Genomic DNA, 22,429 nt, shown 5'->3' with positions numbered 1-22,429 from the left:
ATGTTACTAGTACCTATCAAAGATTTATCTTGTAAAATAAATTAAAATAATTATATGTAAAACACCACAAATACTGTCTAGAACATTTTAATGCCTCATTGTAATGCTAATATTATTATCTACCCATCAGTTATTTAGTAAGAAAGATAACTGTTACTATTTTTCCATGATACATTAAAGTTTTCTTAAAAAATTCTTAATTACATTACATATTTTTCAGTATGACATTATGGACTAGAGAACGATATTTTAAATTACTTCCTGAATCTGTTATAAAATACAATATGCACTAATATAGTATGGAAAATAAAGGCAAATGCAATTGTCTAAGTCAGTCACTTTGCTCATACAATGTAATTATACACTCTCCCTCTCCCTTCTCTCCCTTAGTACAAGTCCAGTGTATGTATAATTACCGCAAAAATACTTCCTGAACCATATGACAAAGAAGATAGGGCAGTTTTAACTTAGTTAAAAATTTAATGTTTATTCAATTTAAATTATATTGACCATCTTTCCAACACAAACTACATATATCTACTATATACAAATTGTCTAAAATATAAAAATACACACAAATTAAAGGAATGCGAAATCATATCTCACAAAAATGACTAGAAAAGTTAAAATAATCCATAAATATAAGAAATAGAATACAGCATTAGCAAAGTGAGAAATGTGAGAAAACAGCAATTATTGAATAATAAAGGTTTATTTCTTATTTGTAATTACAAAAAATAACAAATAGTAATGTATACAAATACAGATTCCAGATATATAAAAGTAAATTAATTATATATGGCATTGATATGAGTGAAAATTTTGATATTATTTTAAAAATAAAGGAAAATAAAACATTTTAAGATTTGAATATAGTAATTGAACATTTTGAATTAATTATAAATTGTAAAATTAACTCCTAAAATTGACTTTATTTTATTAAAATAGCACTTAAAAGAAATAATTAAATAAAAATTTATTTTAAAAACCTAAATTTCAAAAATTAATTTATATAATCACATTGATGCAAATTTATTTACTAATTGATTTACTGATAGTCATACAAGTTTAAACAACATTGAAGAATTAGAAAACAATTTGAACTACAGATTATAAATTAAATAAATTGCAGACAGAATATTAAAATAATAATTATAGAATCTATGGGGAAATTTTTTTTTTTTTTTTTTTTGGTACCGGTTATTGAACTCAGGTCCTTGCACTTGTACAGCAGGCACTGGAACCATTGAGCTAAATCCCCAGCCCTGGGGCAATTTTTAAAAATAAGGAAAATATCATTGTTGACCTGACCTAAATTTATAGGATGACACAAATATCTGTAGTAATTTTTTCTTTATGACTCTATAAAAAATGTAAAGGTAATGAAACATTATTGCATTCAAATGAACTTGATTTAACAAATATCTTCAACCTAAGGAAATTAGAAGAAAGGCCATGATTAGTTTACTGAAGTGTTGTGGGAGTCCACAGAACGGCATAATTGTAAAATGTCTAGCAAGTACACATCTAAGAAATATTGCTTCATGCAGAGTTGTAAATTGTTTAATTCATAACATTTGAGGTTCCATTCACATTCAGAGAACACATTTCTTACACAAGTTTCAGTGACAGTTATCCAATGTTAAACTTTTATTGAATATAGAAAGTTATGAAAGAATACATAGGGAACAACAGATATTAGGCTAAATATGTAATATACACATGTGCACTTACAGCTATTCATCTAGAATAACATGAATAAAACTGTCATTGGTTGTTAGAATTTTTCTCTTTTCCATATTAGTTTGCAATATTTTTCAATTTGTCTCAATTGTTAAAGTACACTTTTTCTTATAACTTAAATCTACTTCAAAATGTTATTTTATTCTTAATCTAAAATTGGAAACTTAAATTTTTATTCATTTTATCTGTGGGGAGATCCTCAATTTAATTTATCATAGGAATTAATAAAACACCCGTATTTTACATGAAAAAATTATACAGAATGTCACCTTTCTAATGAAAATGGCCACCACTCATGCACTACTGCTATCTTCTGTTCAAATTGACCAGGAATAATTATGTACCTTGTTCAGTTAGGGAAACAGAATCTTAAAATTTTAGTGACTTATCAAGAGTCACATTTAAAAGCATAGCAGATCTAAACACTAAATTCTAGAATATCTGATTCCAAGAAGAGTGCCCTGAAATATGGTGCTGTATGTCCTCATTATACTATAAATGGAATGATTTCTGAAATTGTAACCACTATCCAAAATATAACTTTTTCATAGTAAAACACCATGCAATTGGAGCATGCATGGAATTCTTTATGATAAAGTATTTTCTTATTTTGAATAACTGTTGTCCTTAAAGACACATATATTTAGATCATAGATTTAACATATTACATGGTTTTCAAATACAGCATGAATTTCTAAAAAATTATTTAATATTTCTAGGATCACATTTCCTTAAGCAAACAGCAATGCCACAGAAGCACAAAGGAAGCAGTTGTTTTACAGACAGAACTGAGAAAGATTCACTAGGAAAGGAGAGGGGAGTTCAGTACTTAACATCACTGTGATATTAATCGCCTGCAGCCCTCTCTCTTCTACAGGACTCTCAGGGCAGCATTCTTCACCTCTTTGTTTCTGAGACTGTAAATGAGAGGGTTCAGCATGGGGATCACAATCGTGTAAAACACAGAAGCCACCTGATCCCTTCCCAAGGAGCAGGACCTCTTCAGTTTTAGATAAGTAAAGATCATAGTGCTGTAGAAGATGGTGACTCCCAGGAGATGGGAGGCACAGGTGGAGAAGGCTTTCTTCTTTCCAGCAGTGGAATTAATTTCCAGGATAGTGGAGAGGATGGACAGATAGGATGCAGATATGGTACTGAGGGACAGCACCAGGGTGGAACCAGCAACAATGAATAACATGATCTCAAAGTCATGAGTGTCACTCCAGGACAGCGCTAAAAGTGCTGGAGTGTCACAGTAAAAGTGATGGATGGCAATAGAGTTGCAGAAATTCAGTCTTCTCAGGCAAAGTACATTGATAGAGGAATCCATAAATTCAATCACATAGGAGCCAGAGAGCAGGGCACCGCACAGTCTTGTGGACATAATGACTGGATAGTGGAGGGGGCTGCAGATAGCTACATAGCGATCATAGGCCATGGAGGAGAGAAGGAAACATTCAGCAGCAACAAAGAGAACAAAAAGGTAAAGCTGAGTGAAGCAGCCCAGGAAGGAAATGCTCTTGGTGGAAGTCAGTAAGTTATGTAAGGTTTTAGGGGTGATGACACTTGAGTAGCTGAGGTCAAGAAATGAAAGTTGAGTGAGAAAAAAGTACATGGTAGTGTGAAGTTGGGGATCCAGGCAAATGATCAGTATCATCCCCAAGTTCCCCACCACCATGATCAGGTAAATCAGGAGAAAGAGCATAGAGAGGACCAGCTGTGTCTCTGCAGACTCTGTCAGCCCCATGAGGATGAACCCAGGCACACTGGTGGAGTTCCATCTACTCATGGTGCAATGTTTTAAACTAGTGAGAAATCAAAGTTGATACTTAGCTGAATGAATTCACAGTCATTGTATGAATAGCCCAGTATTTCTATAATTAGCTTAGTATTTCTAACAATTTCCCAAGTGGGAGTGAAAATATTCACTTGGCACGTATAGAAATGCTTGTAAATTGACATGAGCAGATGATCCAAGATAACATGCTATAGAATTATAATGAGCCTGATACTATTCCTCAGACTTTTTTTATTAGCACATTTAATCCCCAGGAAAATATTATTCATTGCTACTATTACCCACATTCTGTAGATGGGAATCTGAAGTCAGAGCAATTACAATATGATACTGTCTGATTCCATTCCTGTGTATAACTGTTTCAGCAAACCTAAGAAACGGCATGTAGTGAGAAATGATAGGAAACAATTTTAATATATCATTTACTCTCCTTTGAGGCCAATACCATTTTGTATCCATTAAAATGATAAGGTTCCTTTTGCAGAGTTAAGGAGGTGCATTAGTATTATAGACCAAATTAAAGTATTAACTTTCACAACATGTGATGTTTTCCTAACTTGACCATATAAAACTATTTCCCAAAAAATTTTAATTTCAAAATATGTTCATTACTTGTATATCCTGATTGCATCCATTCTATATTTCTGTTTCTACACATCCTGGCATTTTTTAATATAAGTTTCACATGCTATAAGTATGCATATTTCTCTGCAAAAGCTATGATTTTGGTTATGAGCTCCAAAATCATCTAGTTTTAAGAATAATGCTTACTGTGACTCAAAGCTGATAAAAATGACTTCCAATGGCATTGTTGTGGAAATTAGCTCTCAAATTCTTTTCAGAAATCATATACAAAATGCATTTAAAAATCTGAAAATTTCTGTAATATAGTATCTGTTTTCTTTACAATAGTGGACTTTACATTTTTCTGCATTCATTATTTTATTCTGAAATAAATTAATCCTGAAAGGTCGTGCTGGACTTGATCCAATTATAACTTCCCAGGTAATCTCCAAAGAATCTGAGGGAGGAATTCTGAATATAAACAGAGCGGTGTATGCCTTGCTTCTCAACTGCTAATTCCAGGGAGCCTCGTGTAATGGGCATTGAGCATAAGGCAACCTTTGGTCACCCTCAGGGAGCAGCTGCTTAGGAAGCTTATTTGGCATGCTTCCAAAGTTAAAAGGTCAGGAATAAATGAGCAAAGGAATTGTTTATTCCTTCACAGAGGTTCCACAATGAAGAATATAGTTACTTGGTATTCCTTGTGATGCTTTAATTTTTAATAAGAAATATTTATGTTTTGAACTGATGGATAATACATAAATTGTAAACTATAAATGTTTCCATTTTATAGTCACCATATCAGGACAACCTTGACCAAGTAGGAAGATCAGAAATTTCCAGAGAAAACCTCAGTTACTTTGTCAATAAGATTACTAAGAATGGAATGGTAAATTTTTGGCTATGAAACACTTTATATGTAAGAGCATGATTGTAACATAGGAGTAAAACATGGTTATTTAAAAAACAAAAAAATCAAAGAAATCATTGAAAGCAATTTAAAACTTCTAAATTTTTAACATAATTACAACTCCTAATCATTTCTTTATATTTGATAATAATTATACAGATGTACAATTATATATTTTCAAATTATTATTATATAATCAGTACTTTTTTAGAACTAAATTTTTATAATATGACATGACCCATATTATGTGTACATAAATATTAAAGCATCTATTTCAGGAAAATGTGCACATGTCCAAGAATTTTAACAGATAATTTCTGTGATAGACAAAGAATCTACTTCTGTATTTTCTTTGATTAACTTGTGGACCGGCACTGGTGTGCATCAGTGTCATTGTTTACACTGACACAGGCTCATTTGGAGGTTTGAAAGCCATCACCAAACTATAAGACAACTGATTAACCTTGAGGTTTGAGCTAAACAAAAGGCTTAGATGACATTTTATGTCAATGCCATGTCAATAGACAACATGTATTGTGTAATTTTCTATTTTTTCATAAAGTACAAAAAATTATTTAAAAATCTCACAACCAAGGTTTTGTTGTGCAAGGGATTCTGAACACTGAAACCTATTTGGATCAGGTTTAGAGCTTTTGATAGTCTTGATTTTTGGTAGTCTTGATTTTTGATTAACCTAGTCTACTACCTTGTGTATATAGCCTGAAGTTAAGAGATTCAATTATTTCACTAAGAATAATGTAACATTACCATTTTAACTTTTAAAAATTGGAGGTGGCGTGTTTTGTTATTCTTAAATAATCATCCTAAATTATACTGTATTTTAATCAGAAAATAAGACTCAAGTTAAGCTTTGAAAATTTATGGATTATTTGATCAAATAGTATAAATAACTCAAAGATTCTGACAAAGAAAGATTCAAATGCTGATATGGGTGTTTACTCTTAAATCAACTATATAGTATGTACAGATAATAAATGCTAAGCAAGTAGAAGTAAAGGTTCAAAAGTAATTGCTGTAGCATGTTAGTTGGTGAGATGTAATAAGAATAAAGAAATACCACGTGAAACGGCGTGAGCTACCTTGAGCCACGTATTCACTTTATGAGAGGAACATGGTGACACAGGAAGTATGAGATCTCCTAACCAGTGACTCCAGACATCAAAGTCATATGTATATACAGCATATAACTTCCAAATATATTTAATACTATGACCATACACAAGATAACACTTGATAAGGAATGCCTCTGTAAATTATTATGCCACATTATTATATATGTGTTTTGAGAAATTTTAGAAACCCAAGTTTTAGCAAAATGATTTTATAAAACTCTATCTATGCACAAATGTTTGAACATCAAAGAAATATACAAATATAAAACAGAATCCACTACCCTAAAGAGTACATCATTGCACTTTAAAAAGCCAATAATAACACAAAGGACTTAGTTACAAATCATATTGATGTGTTTGTAGATATTGTTAAGATTAAAAATATTAAAAAGCAAATGAACTTGCAGTCTTTTTGGAGACTAATTTTATAAATCATTATTTTCTTTGTAAAACGGCTATTTTTCTAGTAGAAGATTATGTCACATCAACACCATCTTTGTGGTTTCTTTCAATATATATTCTACATATCATAGCCCGACTCTAGTTACTATTCAATGATTTATAAACAGTTAGCAGTATTCAGTGATATATTTTTTCCAATGGTCATTTTTCAAAAATACTAGGGAAATTTTAATAAGTATCAGACACTCTTTACAGGAAAAAAATTCACACACGCTGAATTTCTTCCTTTAGTACTAATCATTTAATAGTGGTTTTCTGATTCAAAAATGAGAGAATCTCTATAGATCTGCTATATACATAAAAAAGGCCTTACACCTTACTTTTCACTTATCTACCTGTAATATTTCAAACATACAAATACATTGGTGCACACATTCACACATATTCCTAAATTTTATCAATTCCTTGGATTTAGAGAGACATATTCTACTCGTGTATAAATCGTGGCCCACAGTTTCAGTAGAGAGCCTTCTTGATAAATAGATCACATTTCTGTGTACATATATTTCTTGACTTATGATGGCTTATGTCCACTAAACTGGCTGTAAAATGAATACATTGTAAATGGAAAGTGTACTTAATACCCTGGACTTACCAATCATCATTGCTTAGCTTTACTTTCTCAACGCTGTTAAGAAAACCCAAATGAGCATGGGGATTCACCTAACACAAACACATTCTGTATTATACTGAGCATCTACATCCCAAAGTTTGGGCAACACAGGGCACTTGGTGTGCCGTTTATTCCCCTTCATGATCCATACACAGCTGGCTGGAAGCCACACTTCCCTTCTCCCCACATGAGAAGTTGCAGGGTTGCATGGGCAGCGTGAGGAGAGATTAAAATTCAAACTCTGAAGTAGGATTTCTAATAAATGTGCTTCATTTTTACACAATGAGAGAGTAAAACAAAAACTTTCATGCCAAACCATGGCAAGTCTAGAACTGTCATCAAAAATCATATGGTAAAATCTTTAAGCTGTACCAGATGTCTCCACAGTATAGAGAGATTTCATTTTCCTACCTCTTGTCTGTTGTTTGTACCAAAATCCCGTTTATGTTTATAGTTAAGTACTTTTTATCCTCAGCTACCATTTTGGGTTGTTAATAAAAGTCAAGTATGCTTTTGCCTTAATCATATATTTCTCTACTCAATTTTCTTATAGCTGAGAAAACATAGTGTCAGGCCAGGTCATGGGGAGTTTAACAATGTTTAAATGTGCTGATGTCCATGCTTTCACAAGGAAGTGCAAATGCATCTTTTACTACCCTGTGTCTGCCATGTCTGAAGAACAGATGTGCTCAAATCACCTTCTAACACCGTGACACAGATAAACAAATTACCTAATAAAATGCACAATTTCACAACACATAAACAAACTAAATAATGACTGCCTCCCAAATCTCAAGGCTGTAAGTCGGCATCAGTTTGTGTTACACCTTTAAAGTTACTCTACCATTTTCCTCATGATTGAAATAATTAAATGCCTGGAAAATCCAGGTTTCTTTTGAGTGCAACATGCAGAATCTGTCACATAAACTGTTTCCTGTTCAGGATTCTCAGGAGAGCGTATTTCACTTCTCTGTTCTTCAGGCTGTAGATGAGAGGATTCAGCATGGGGATGACAATGGTGTAGAACAAGCAGGCCATCTGTGCCTGGGTCAGGGATGATGTGTTATCAGGCTGCAAATGTGTGAAAATCAGGCACCTGTAGAAGATGGTCACACCTGTGAGGTGGGAGGCACAGGTGGAGAAGGCTTTCTGCCTGCCTGCTGCAGACTGGACCCTCAGGATCGCCCAGAGGATGGTGACTTACGTGGCCATGATGATGAGAAGAAAACTGAGGATTGTGAACCAGGCTACAACGAAGATCACTGGTTCCATGTTGAATGTCTCTCTGCAGGACCAGGCCAGCAGGACTGTGGTGTCACAGAAAAAGTGATTGATGGTGGAGTTGCAGAAGGACAAACTGCTAATTACACACATGGAGACTAGAGAATTCGTGAAGCCTACAGTGTAGGACATTGCTCCCAGCCAGTTGCACACTCTCTGGGACATGAAAGCTGAATAGAGCAAAGGATTACAAATCTCTATGAAAGTATCATAGGCCATGGAGCCCAGAAGAAAACATTTGCTGCACACCAAGCCAACAAAAAAGTATATCTGAACAAAGCAGCCCATGAAAGAGATGGATTTCTGTTTGGACTGCAGACTGACCAGTGCTTTGGGTGTTACAGTGGAAGAATAGAAGATGTCAATGAACGCTAAGTTGCTGAGGAAAAGTATATAGGCATGTGAAGCAAAGGGTCAGTTCTGATTAGCAAGATTAGTCCCAGGTTCCCCAAGACAATGAAGAGTTAAATGAACAGGAACACCAGAAAGAGGCAGGCTAGGAGTTCAGGGTAAATTGCAAATCCAGAAAGGCTGAAGAGGGTTACCTAAGTGAAATTGTCCCCAGCCATTTCTGACAACTTGGGCTTTGTGCTAACCTGCTGAAGGACCAAAGAAAGGTAGAGAAAGACTCAAGTCTCAAGATGGAATTATCACAGCTGACTTAGACTCCTGGGATAACAATATAATTGATGGACAGTGAATAAGTTAGTTGAGAATTTATACTTATTTTTAGTTTATACAGACCTGATAGGCACTAATAATAATTGAGATCCACATTTACATAGAATTGATACACTGTAAATATTGCTGTCTGGAGGATATGAATCCCACAGAGATTCACAATCACAGGCTATTTTAGTCTATCATCAGACCCCAAGTCATAGAATTAGTAAATTATTTAGTATAATTTGGTACACCATACTCTTCAAAATTGTAAGGATTGTCTAGAAACAAAAACTAGGATTTGTGAATTTAATAATGTTTTTGTTTCACAGGCCTATTTTCTAAATATATAATGTAGTCTACAGATGTATTTTAGCAGCTCAGTAGGAACTTAGATGACACAATCAATAAAGCTTAAAAATTTTCTAAAAAGAAAAATAGAAAAGTAAACCTCATATTACATATTAATGCAAGCACATTTATACTTAAATTTTTTCCTTCACTTACACTTTCTTTCTCTCTGATAGTGATCTGTTGAAGACCTTAGCTGATATCATAGTTCAAACTGATTCCTGAGTGTTTTTTGAAACTTGATTTTTTCCAATGTAAATCACATATATAATCGTATGCTTACTGCTTCATTGTGGAACAGTAGTTTCCAAGTCAATAATTACTAAAAATATGCTAAGAAATTAAAACAGCATTCAGTTGTATGGATTTCACTGATATTAGAGAAAATATTTTTGTAATTGACTCCCCAACATAAATGTAAACATCATGTACTTCAAAAATGTACTAATAAAAGAAGAGGGAAATAGATGTGATAAGTTTCTATACTGAAAGAGGTATGTGTAGTTAAATCATATTTATTTTAGCCATTTATTATAGTAACCAAAAGGGACTTGAGTTATATTAACTGCAATTAATTATTTGAAGTGTCCCGAGCTCCCAAGTGGTCCTATTCATTCATTTAACAAGGATTGATTCAATGTAAGCACATTGTCTTACATGTCACTATATTTTTAAGACCTGCTGAAAGATGCAGCCAGGTAAAAAAAGAAAAAAATTCAATGTGAGAAGCATACAGACACACAAACACACACATACTTTATGAAAATAAAAGGATGCTTAAATTAGGTTTACCTGGGATTCAGATTTTCAAAGCAAATCCACTTCTCTTGCAGTTCTGTTCCATCTATTTTTGGTGTACTGTGCTTCCCTCATCTATAATTTTGGATCTCATGAATTTCCAGTACAATGGCTTTGATCTGTTATTGCTTGTGCTGCATCTGCTGTTGCTTGGCTCAGAGCTGTTCCAGCTATGGTGAACACACAGCTGCATTATGATGCTAATAAAATTACTTGTGGTTTTGAAGACAGTTGTGGGTATTGTATAAATTACCCTCCTTGATGGGATAGAAATTAGAGCTAAATTAAATCAGATTATTGTTATGCCTCCTATATGACTAAAAATCTTTTTTATTAACTGGAACCTGACATTGTAGTCAGGATTAGTTTAGTTCTTTATACATCTCTAAAGCTGCTCCATGATAAACAATTTTCTCTGCAATCTAGTGCATTATGCGGACTTCTTATACTCATTTCTTCCTCAAAGTCTTTTACTCTCTTCATAATGAGAGTAATCAATTAGCACCTTTGATCTCTTAAGGTTTATATTTTAATTGCACCCCAAGGTCTATTTGTAAATTGCATGGAAAATATCTCGAAAGGAAACTTTCAGGTGTGTGGTCCTCAGTTTTGTTTATTTCATTTTACATAGCCAGAGACACACATGATGTTTCCTAAAACACTACAACATTATAGAGAATCTATAGATAGGTTCTACCCACCCAGGTCTTCCCAAGTGCATTCACAGAAAGAAATGAGCTCTTTAAGCACTGATTTAATGTTCTCAACATATTTCAAGATTACCTGTGTACATAGGCTGACAAATTAGGCATTAATTTCTGATTGCACCCAATAGCGTATACACAAAATCATTCACTGAGTATATGAGTATGACTTAGGAAAAGCATTTAAAAATGTGAAATAATAATCAAACTGATAGACTTGGAATAATGCTCATGGTATGCTCAATACTCCTCAAATTGAATTCATTTCATCATTTTCTGTTTCATTTGTTGGCTTATTTTAAAACAGCTCCCTGAGCTACACCTGCTATGCTGATTTAAGTTTGTTAGGAATTAAGATTGGCTCATAAGAGTGAAATTTTCAAAATGTCCCAGAGTAGGGACTATGCTTTCAATACCACTAAGTTACAAGATTTCATTAGATGTGTCTAATTGTTTCTTCTCTTGAGGTTTTTACATTCTTTGTAGTGCTTGACTTTTTTTCTTTTTAAAATTTTGGGACGTGTTTGTAGCACATGACGATCATATTCCCCAAGGGCAGTTGGTCCATATACAAAATAAATCTTAATTTAAAAATGTGTTCTCCATGTCTTGGTCCCCTTCCCTTTTGCAAAGGATCAACCTTCCTATTTCCTAGCAGCTGTCTTACTTTTAAAAAATTAGAATTCCAATATTGGAACAAGGCAGGGTTTTTTTATTCCTAAGGGACAGTTATCTTTAATTCTACTTGCTGTTAGAGAATTTTTTTATAATGAATAAATTCTGTTACAGATGTCATATATCACTTATTAAGGCAAATGTGAAGTATATTTTTCCTTGTTTATTGTGCATATTGACAAAATAAAACTTTGGACGGATTGGGTTGAATTCTCAACATCTCACATTTTCATTCATTCTTTTTTTTGTACATTCAACACACATTGATTAAACAGCCACTGCAAGATGTCACTGAGACTACAATGATAACAATGAGACAATTTCAACTGTTAAACTGCTTAAAATTGGTTCAAAATTCAAAATTTTCCTGAGCTATGTAATACTCTGCATTTGGTGAACTGTAGTATAGTGAACACTGATATTTAACTGTCAAAAGGGCTCTGGTTGGCCTCACCATAGGATAAATGTGCCTTATATAACTGATGCTCAATTGCATGCATAGATTCCAAAAAATCCAATTAAATTTCCATTAAGCATTTTGACTTTTTATGTATATATTTTATCCTTATCCAGTTTCTTAATTTGCTTGAATCAATTTCCCTTATTCTAACATCTTAGATAATCATACCACAATTATTAACATAAATAATTTTACTTTGATATAATGATATTATTAAATAAAGTACAAGCTTTGGCCATTTTTCCATTAAAGTCCTCTTATTCCTCTTCAGGATCCAATCCAACATGCTGCATTGCAATTAATTTCCTGTCTCCTTAGTCACCTACAACCTTAACTCTTAAATATTCTTTCCTTTCCTTTCCTTTCCTAACTGTAATAGCTGTTTAGGATATTGGTCAAATAATTTTAGAATGCCTCTCAATTGCAGCTTGTTGGATATTTTGATATGAATAATCTGAGGTTATTTATTATTTGAAAGAGTTCCAGAGAGGTGATGCATGTATTTTTTTCACCTTATCTCGGGACATATGACATTGTATTAAATTAAAACACTTAAATTAATGGGTGTGATACATCTTCACTATAAACTTATGAATCTTTTATTATAAACAAAATATTTATAAACATTTTTACATTAAAATTTTACCACATATTTTGACCACCCATTTTAAAGTATGAGGCATTCTTGTATGGTTGAGTAAATTTTTATGGGCATTTTGCCAAAATATCAGTTTTACCATATTCCTCACTTTGACCATTTACATCTGTACAGTGAAATATTTCATAGAGCTAAATAATCCAAACAAAATCTTTGTTGATACTTATTTTATTATGATCCATAAGGAATACTTCCTCATGCCTTTATTTAATATTGATATGCCAATCTCTAATAATAATTGAAAACCTTATTCTAGAGTGGTTATTTTTAAAGTATGTGAAGAAAAACAGAGACACTTTTATTATTTTTATTTATTCATTTCCTCTTAACTATCAAATGTACCAGTACATAGGATGTAAGACAATCATATAAAATAATTAATTCACAAACTTCTTCAACCAATGAATATTGAGCACATGTGATGTGATAGTCACTTTCTTATGAATGTAGGAACCATGAAGTAAGAAAGATGCAGTGATTTCCTCACAAGAATGATGTCCCGAAGAGGAGATGGAAATGAAAGTAAAATTTTGCAACCAATTTTTACAGGGCAGTGTACAATGATAGAGCAATGGAGCAAGGTATTCGATTTTGTAGAGCAAGGTTTGTTACTTGCATACATTATCTATTTTGTACATTTTATATGTGGCCCAAGAGTATTTCTCATCATTCATTTCGCCCCGGGCAAATGAAGAGGTCAGACTCCAAAACATGATCTCATCCAGTTCACACTTGGTGAAGTGAAGAATGCTGAATCTAGGCCAACTTGGTAGGTACCAGGCTTGTATGACAGTTAATAGAGAACTTGTATCTGGGAAGTAAAAATAACATAATGGGAAATAGCTGCAAAGATACTGTGGATACGAGTTGCAGAAATCTGGGTGTGAGAAACTTGAAGAATAATTGAGTTTAAAAAAAGCTATTTGAGGGACTGAGATGTAAAATGCACAATTTTCCATGGAAAGAATGAATGTGGTTTTTCACAGGGGACTTTTTGCAAGAAGAACTACACATACGAACTCTGCAGATGTTCCAGTCTCTTATAGACATGGTGTAGTGTTTGTATACAATCTATACATATCATCTCAAATACTTTAAATCATTACTTGTAGTATCATTCATAATTATTTATAATACCTAATAGGATGTAAATCTTATGTAAATTGTTCTTACCCTATATTTTTTGTGTTATATTTATTATTGTATTACTTTTTAATTATTTTTTCTTTTTCTCTGATATTTACAGCCTGTATCTGGTTCACTCCATTGGCTTAGGACCTGTTTTCAAAGGGATGACTGTGCTGTCTTCTCCCTACACATATATATCTAAGGCAAAATCTGTTTTGTGAAATAGGAACAGTGATTAATAAAAATAAATAATAATAAAAATAGGTTTCTCTTTCACTTATGTAATATATCTTATTCTAATGTGTTTATATTTCCTTGATCACCACTTGTAACTGAAATCACAGACAGGAAAATGACAATAAAGGGAGAATACTGTACAAACTCTACCTTTACGACAATCATAATTACTTTGTCAAATGTAAATATTCTAACTATCTCCTAGCAAGAAATGGGACTTAAAGATTTTAATTGTGGTGTGTGGTTATGTCATGGAAAGATTTTCTTGTGATGATCTAACCATCCCCTTATTATAAAATTGTCTTTATTTTGAAAATTAGGTCATAACCAATTACAATGATAACTATATTTTGGTTGATCAATGTGACATTATGTTGATATGTGATCAAAATAATTCCAATGGGTTTATTCTAGAAGAAACTATGGGAGGTACAAAACAATGCAATAAAATAAGCTGAAGTATATAAAATACATTAAAACACATTTTATAGCATAGTTACATCACTTTATACTACTCAATAAGAGAAAATAATCAAACACTTTACACTTTATAAGCAAAGATTTATTGCTATAAAGTATAATTTCTAACCATTTAACTATTATAATTTTATACATATAACCATTTTTCACAAACAAAATTCAATAAAGAATTACAAAGTGTCATTTGATAAAGGCTAAGCTTTATTCTTTTATCATTTTGGGAATCACAATGGTGCTGGACCAAGTTTTAATTTTCAAGTGAGCTGAAGGACAGATGGTGTTTGAAATAGTGCACAAATGCTATTTGAAATATGGGATTCTAAATTATGCTTAAAATAAAACTTTTAGTACTTTGAAGTGGCTTCACTGTTTGATGGAAGTTTCTTGAATCCCAATTTTTGACAAATTCCAATCCACTCAGATATAATTGGGTACATTTAAATTGTTATTTTAGCAATTTTGTAAGACTGACATATAAAGAGAAGAACTTCTGTTCCTATGAAATTATTTGTTCTGAAATAACATACTCAAGTATTCATATTCTTAGTGAAAGATGGCACAAAAACCATGTATGAAAAGTTCAACCCATTGGCATGAGATGGAGAGGAGGCCTACACCCAAGTGCATGAGAAATGTATACCTGAATTCTCATTCTCATCTCCAATGTAGTCTCATCCCTGGTGAGCTTTTGAGCCCCTGACCCCTGGTTTCCTTAAATTAAAATGGCTCAGGGTGAGAGTTGCAAAGAAGGCAGAGTCTGCTCATCCTGCAACAATCTTCCTGTAAGTGTGTGTGCATATAGTGTATCTGTGTGATTATGCATTTACTAGTTCTTCTACCTTCTGCATGAATACTTCAGATCATATTTTATAGTTACCCAATCCACAGAAAATGATGTCAACTCGTTATATGGGAAGTTAGATTTTCAAAATCATATTTTTGTCATTGAAGGAATCAAATTATACCATAATGGCATAAAATTATTTTTAATTAAAGACAGTTGAGACTCAGTAGATGCAAGAATAAGCATGTTTAGAAGCTTTCTCTTGTAAACAAAGACAGGAATTTCTAAGAGCCGGTGCTACAAATCCTCTTTCCAGGATGGCAGTGGCTTCACTCCAGAGAGGAGAGAAGAGAAATACTGCTATAAGTTGCCTCTGGGGGAGATTTCCTGCCTGGAAGAAGACTGAGATGTCCACTTGCCCTAGCATAAAGCAATCACCATCACACCCCTTCTGTCTCCCACATGTTTCATTCAAAGCCCAATTTTTCATCCCAGAAAAGCTTTTCCCCATGTACTTCCTTTCCATATAAAATTGGGTATAAAATCCTCCAATTACTGAGCCACCTGGATATTTTATGCATAAGAATAAATGATAATTTATCTTTTGCCAGAATAGTTCACAGTTACTCATATTGTGAACCCAAGAAGATAAAAGAAAACATTTCCATGTAAATGTACATTTTTGCCTCCATGCATGCATGTGTGGGCATGAGTGTTACAAAAGCCAGCAACCAGGCATCTTGAAACATAAACTACCTTCAATTTATTTTGTCTTCCACAGATCTTTAGGCATTTAGCAATGTACTGTCTTCCAGCATTAATAAATATGCTTTAAATGTTTCTGCCTGAAAAATTTATATTCCTTGAGTAAATATTTTCCTCCTAATTATTCATTTCATGTCTTCTTTGGGTTCTCTGTTCCTCACACTGTATATCAGAAAGTTTAGTGTTGGGAGCAGAAGAGTACAAAACACAGAAATTATTTTGGCTGTATCCTATGGGTATCCAGTGCTGGCTCCCAGGTAAGTGAATATCATTGTCCCATAGAAGAGAGTTTGTATGTTTAGGTGGGAGGAACATGTGGAGAAGGCTTTATGTCTGTCACTGGTAAACTGCATTTTCAAGACAGTGATAGGAATTCCCAAATAGGAGCTGATCACTATCAAAAATGTAGTCACCAATGTCACTCCAGAGAGGACAATGAATAAAGCCTCACCATAGTGGGTGTAAGAACAAGAGAATTGAAAGAGCAACAGGATATCACAGAAATAATGATTGATGATGTTGGGCCCACAGAAAAACAGGCTGAGCAAGCTGCTCAGATGGGTGAGTGAGTTGGCAAAACCCAGCAGGTAAGAGGCAGTCACCACGTGGACACTGCAAGCAGGTGTCATGAGACCTTTGTAGTGAAGAGGGGGGTAGATGACCAAGTATCAATCGCATGCCATTGTGGCAAGGAGGAAGCATTGCATGGTCAGGAACATGCTGACAAAGGAATACTACAGGAGACATCCCGGTAGGAGATAGCCCTCTGTCCTGCCATGTAGTTCTTCAGCATTTTAGGGATAAAGATGTAGGAAGAGCAGACATCCAAGAAAGTCAACTGGCAAAGGAAAAAATACTTGGGAGAATGGAGCTGGGTGCTGACCAGAATTATTGCAATAATCCAAAAGTTGCCCAGCACAGTAATGACAGAGATGAAGAGAAACAACAAGGAGACCACAATATTCAGTTCTGGGTCATCAGACAGATCCAGGAAGATGAATTCAGTGACAACAGTGACATTCCTGAGAGCCATGTATATGGCTTGCCTGTGAACAATCTGCAAGGACCAAGAACAAAAAAAGGTTCCCAGAAATTCCTTACAGCTCAACTATGTGAATTCAGTGGCCTGCATCCTTACAAAATTGCACAGTTTTAATTACCAATAATAATATCACAAAATAAACTTACATTTTGTAAGCATGATTAGAATATGTTAGTTGGATTTCATCAAGGGATACAAATTGACATTATAAGAACTCATGGAGAAATTATAAATCCTCTTGGAGAGCCCTAACAATCTTTAATGGAGAGAGTTCAAAAGATAAATCCTGGAAAATAGATTATGTATTCCAGATAATTAATACAAAACAAAAATTTCATGGTTTAAGAAAGAACATCTTTTAACTAAGAATGAAATAAGCAAACAAGCCCCACAATATTCAATAAGTAGATTTTGATACAGCTAGCAAAATTATTTTCTATGATATTTAGCGAAGTTAAGCAATAAACACAATATACATGTGTGTTGTGTACATATGTACATATATCATTACCTTGTGAAAATTACATAGTACTTATAAAAGAGGAAAATCAGAGTCAATGGTGTCTGGGATACAAAATAAAAATAAACACACATTTTCTATCACAGTGTAATTATTTATTTTATAAAACTAATATGTTTCAGGAAGTCATTCTTTGCACTCCAAGTGACACTTGATTCTCTGCTGCATTTGTTTTTTTTTTTTTTTGGTACCAAGAATTGAAATCAGGACCTTGTGCTTTTGAGGGAGGTGGCAGCACCACCTAGGTAAATCTCTGGCCCTTTATTGCATTTATCATCCAACCACTTTTATTTGTATAGGTCAAATTTTCTAATAATGTTTCCATTGTTTTCATTATTATCTAATAAGAAAACATTCCATATATTTGAATCCCTCAATTCAAATCTCACATCTAATTTTAGGCACAATGGATATATTTCTTGTTTATTAAATCACATAGGAACATAACTTTCTACCCAAAAAGAAGTTAGGATACTAAATAAATTTCATTTTACGCTTTATTATTTTACCTCAAATACATGAAAAGTAAATTGCTGATATCTATTAGATTTGGAGAGTTCTTGCTTAAGTATGCTTAAGAGAGACTGTCTTTACTACAGGGCATTTTAGAATACATAATATGCCACGACAGTTAGAGAATTATCAGCAGGAGAAAGAACTATGATTATTTAACATTGATGTGATTACTAAATATTTTCAATGAATATTTATAAATATGGCATTCCAAGAGCAATAACACAAAATTACTTGAAAATAGTATTTTCCTAATATTGAGTAGGATGATAAAGAAATGGGCTCACGTTTCCACTCCTATCACCCATGTGCTGTAAGTAACCTACTTACAACAATTCATCTATTACAAACAAAGGCCACAGGACAGCACTGAGTGTGTCTATTTTTTTGAAACTGCAAGAAGTTGAGAAGAATACCTGCTCACTTTTTTTTTAGTGAGTAATATGTGATTTCATGGCCAAGCATTATTTAATTTGTGAATCTTCAGTAGGGAACTGTGAGAATTACACAAGAAAGAAAATAAAGGGAAATTTTCACACATATAAGGATCCACAAATGGTCATTGTTCATTTAACATAAAACAAAGCTAATAGAGAATGAGAAAAGAGACTGTCTTTTCACCTACCTGATAAATTACTTTGAATAAGCTGTTCAACCTTTTATGGTTGATTTTGTTTTTTGACTTTTGTTTGTTTTTTAGTAGAGTTAAACTGACTTCACCTTGGTTGACTTCATTTTTAAAGAAATAGAATTTATTAAGTGAGTTTTTTAATTTTAGTAATTTCAAAACTGCTCAGGGCTGGGGATTTAGCTCAGTGGTTATGCTGCCTGCCCAGCAAGCACAAGGACCTGCGTTCCATCCCCGGTACCAAAAAAACCAAAAAAGAAAACAAAACTGCTCATTAATCTATGTAATAATGGTAATATCAGGACTATTTTTCATGCTATGCTTTATTTTTTCTTTAGAATCAGTATTACAATAAACTATGGAGGGGTGGAAGGAAGGGAAGGAAAATGGGGAGAAAATAACCAAGATATATCATGTACAGGTACAAATTCCCAATGATGAATATGATCATACTGTATACCTAAAATACCCATAAACTTAATGAACAAAAAAGACCAATAAACTAATGTTTGAGCCTGAAAATTAGCTGTTAATAGAGACAGTGAAATCTTTGCACTTTTCATCTGATTTAGCAAAATTAAACAGTTCATATGAATTAATCTCAGAATTCGTGATAGTTCTTTTATACATTATTTTTGCAACTTACAGAAATTAAAGACATAAAGCCTTAAATGTAGCTAATCATGGAAATGTAGAACAAATGTGCATTGACTTGCAAGAAAGCTGGTTAACTTCGGCAGCGGCCTGATTCTATGCAGCTCATTCCAAGTGCTGCAACGGACTCGTAGCAGAAGACTTTCTGTCACATTGTACTCACAGCGTACACTGAGACTTGCACGTTTTGAAAATCACAGAAGGCTTTTATAAACTATTGTTACAACACAGAAACAGGACTCTTACCTGTTATTGAGAGGCAGTTTTGCCCCTTTTCTCTTAATTTCCTGCCTGTTGGCTTTATATTTGGCTTTTGCCCTTGGAGGACAGAATCCCAGATGTTTTGTGAACACGGGGTGTCTTTAAAACAACCCAAGACAGGGCTGAGGAAATCACTGCCCAGAACACTTTCTGAAGTGTGACAGGTGACATATTTAGACTTCTCACAACCTTAGAGAGAAATTATCACAGGTGTTCTTGTCTTATGTGGATTTTCGTCAAGGGAAAACCCGAAATCGTAAAAGTTAATATTGTTCACAGGTACAATCATAATCTGTGTAACTTAATGATATGTAAATGTTATACATTACATATTATATATAATCTTTAAAAACCCCAGTTCTTTTTTGTTGTTGTTGTTGCTTTGTTTGTTTTTTTTTAGTACTGGGGATTGAACTCAGGACCTTGTGCTTCCAAGGCAGGTGGCAGAACCACTGAGCTAAATCCCTGGCCCCTAAAACTCCCAGTTCTTTTTGGTGCAAATAATATGATTCTATAAATGCATTATTATTGGTAATAGTTTGGGAAAATATATATAGTTCAATGTGAGACAACCCAAAGGGAAGGACAGAAATTTCTAAACAAAATTTCGTGTGTCCATGTTTGTACACCCACCCAAGTGTATTTTTATATAATAGAACATATTTTAATATTAAGGGTAATTTAGCTAGTTAGGACATATAGAGAAATATCAAGTTCAATTGGTTGAGCATGAAAGCAATTTTTGGAATATCGTATAGGCAGACAAATGGAGTATAGAATAAAAATATAAAAAATAATGAATGGAGAGTGAAAAACGGGGTAAATGCTATAAAAGTGGGTGATTACAAAGAATAAAGTCATAAATACAGGTCTATACAGCCGAACCACTGTATACAATTGCATATGAACATATGAGCAAAATTTGTTGTGATTTTAAAATGAAAGCAGAATGAAAATCTACAGAAAAAAATAAATATTATTATTAACTTTAAAATGAGTTATCTATTTTTTTAAAACAAAGGTCAACAGTGGAAAAGACTAGAAGATGAAGAAACAACTCCAGACACACTCAGCCACCTCACCTTCAACAAAGGAGCCAAACACCCTCACTGGAAGAAAGATAGCCTCTTTAATAAATGGTGCTAGCAAAACTGGGTTTCAACTTGCCAAAGACTAAAACTAGACCTGTATCTCTCACCATGCACTAAACTAAAATGTAAATGGATTAAAGATCTAATTATTAAAACAAAAACACTAAACCAGCTGGAAGAGAGTTTAGGAAGAACTTGAAGACACTGGTGTAGGAAAAGATTTTATGAACAAAACCTCAGTTGCCCATGAACTAGCACAATCAACAAGTGGGATCTCTTCTTACTAAAAACTTTCTGCACAGCAAGAGAAACCACTAACAGTGTGAGCAGACAGCCCAAAATGTGGGAAAAAATTTTCACCAGCAGTTCCTCAGCCAAAGGTCTACCATCTTGAATCTATAAAGAACTTTAAAAAATCAGACCTCCCAAATTTAAAGACCCAATCCGAAAATGGGCGTCTGAAATGACAAGACATTTCTTAGACAAAGAAGTAGAAATAGCAAATAAACGTCTGAAAAAATGTTCAACATCACATGCCATTAAAGAGATGCAAATGAAAACAATGCTGATATACCACCTCACCCCAGAAAGAATGGCTGCTATCAAGAAATCAACCAATACCAAATGCTGGCCAGGTACATGGGGAAGGAGGAACACTGCTCCACTGTTGGTCGGAGTGTAGACTGGCACAACCATTGTGGAAATAAGTATGAAGATTTCTCAAAGAACTAGGACTGGAAGTCCCATTTGACCCAGCTATTCCCCTGCTGGGGATCTTCCCCAAAGAATTAAAAGAATCATACCACAGTGATATATGTTTACTCGTGTTCATAGCAGCACAGTTTGTAATAGGTAAAACTTGGAAGCAGCCCAAATGCCCATCAACTGGAGACTGGATGAAGAAAATGTGGTCTTTTATATAAAATGGAGTAGTACTCAGCCATAAAAAATGAGAAATTAGAGACATTTATTGCTAAATGGATGCACATGGAAGTGATACTCTTAAATGAAATAAATAGGACACATGTGTAAATACTGAATAGGTTCTCTAATCTGAGAAGCTGAAAGTGTAAATAAGGACTAAAAGGTATAATAGATCATGTGAAATTGGAAGAAAAGGGGCAAAGGGGAAGGGGGAATAGGAGGGGTAGGGAAAGTAAAGAAGGGAATGGAATTAATATGAGAAAATGAAAAAATGAAAACTAAGTCTTTGTAAGTAGGGAGGGATGGAAGGGTTGAAGGGAGGGCTGGGGAAGGGGGAAAATAAGAATCAAGAAAGATTATGTAAAGGTGAAAATTTGCAATGATGAGTGTCATTATATTGTATACCTAAAATGTACCAATAATAAAAAGGTCAAGAAGGAATTTATTTGCAATGGTTTATTTTTGTCTAGTGCCTAATAAGTTCCAGGCACTGTGTAACTATCATCTCTAATTTGTATTATTTAATTCCTTAAACATTCTAATTCCCATGGTTTATATTACATGTGGCCAAAAGTATTCAATAAATTTG

General features: G+C 33.6%; 1 protein-coding gene and 2 pseudogenes across 1 annotated transcript; all 3 read right to left on the bottom strand.

Annotated features, from left to right (window-relative positions):
* Nucleotides 1-1,996: 1,996 nt before the first annotated feature.
* On the bottom strand, nt 1,997-3,751 carry LOC106009041 (olfactory receptor 8H1-like). The gene has a single exon (XM_013070786.3). It carries the CDS (start codon nt 3,530-3,532, stop codon nt 2,615-2,617), a length of 918 nt encoding a protein of 305 aa, XP_012926240.2. The 5' UTR covers nt 3,533-3,751; the 3' UTR covers nt 1,997-2,614.
* Nucleotides 3,752-6,611: 2,860 nt separating this feature from the next.
* On the bottom strand, nt 6,612-9,416 carry LOC147822058 (olfactory receptor 8I2-like; annotated as a pseudogene).
* Nucleotides 9,417-15,056: 5,640 nt separating this feature from the next.
* On the bottom strand, nt 15,057-17,240 carry LOC106008714 (olfactory receptor 5J3-like; annotated as a pseudogene).
* Nucleotides 17,241-22,429: the final 5,189 nt, after the last annotated feature.

The sequence above is a fragment of the Heterocephalus glaber genome, unplaced genomic scaffold (assembly GCF_053883595.1).
Source record: "Heterocephalus glaber isolate CG9 unplaced genomic scaffold, H.glaber_assembly_v1.0 deba00001673, whole genome shotgun sequence".
Classification (NCBI taxonomy): Eukaryota; Metazoa; Chordata; class Mammalia; order Rodentia; family Bathyergidae; genus Heterocephalus; species Heterocephalus glaber.
This window is presented reverse-complemented; position numbering and strand designations above follow the sequence as displayed.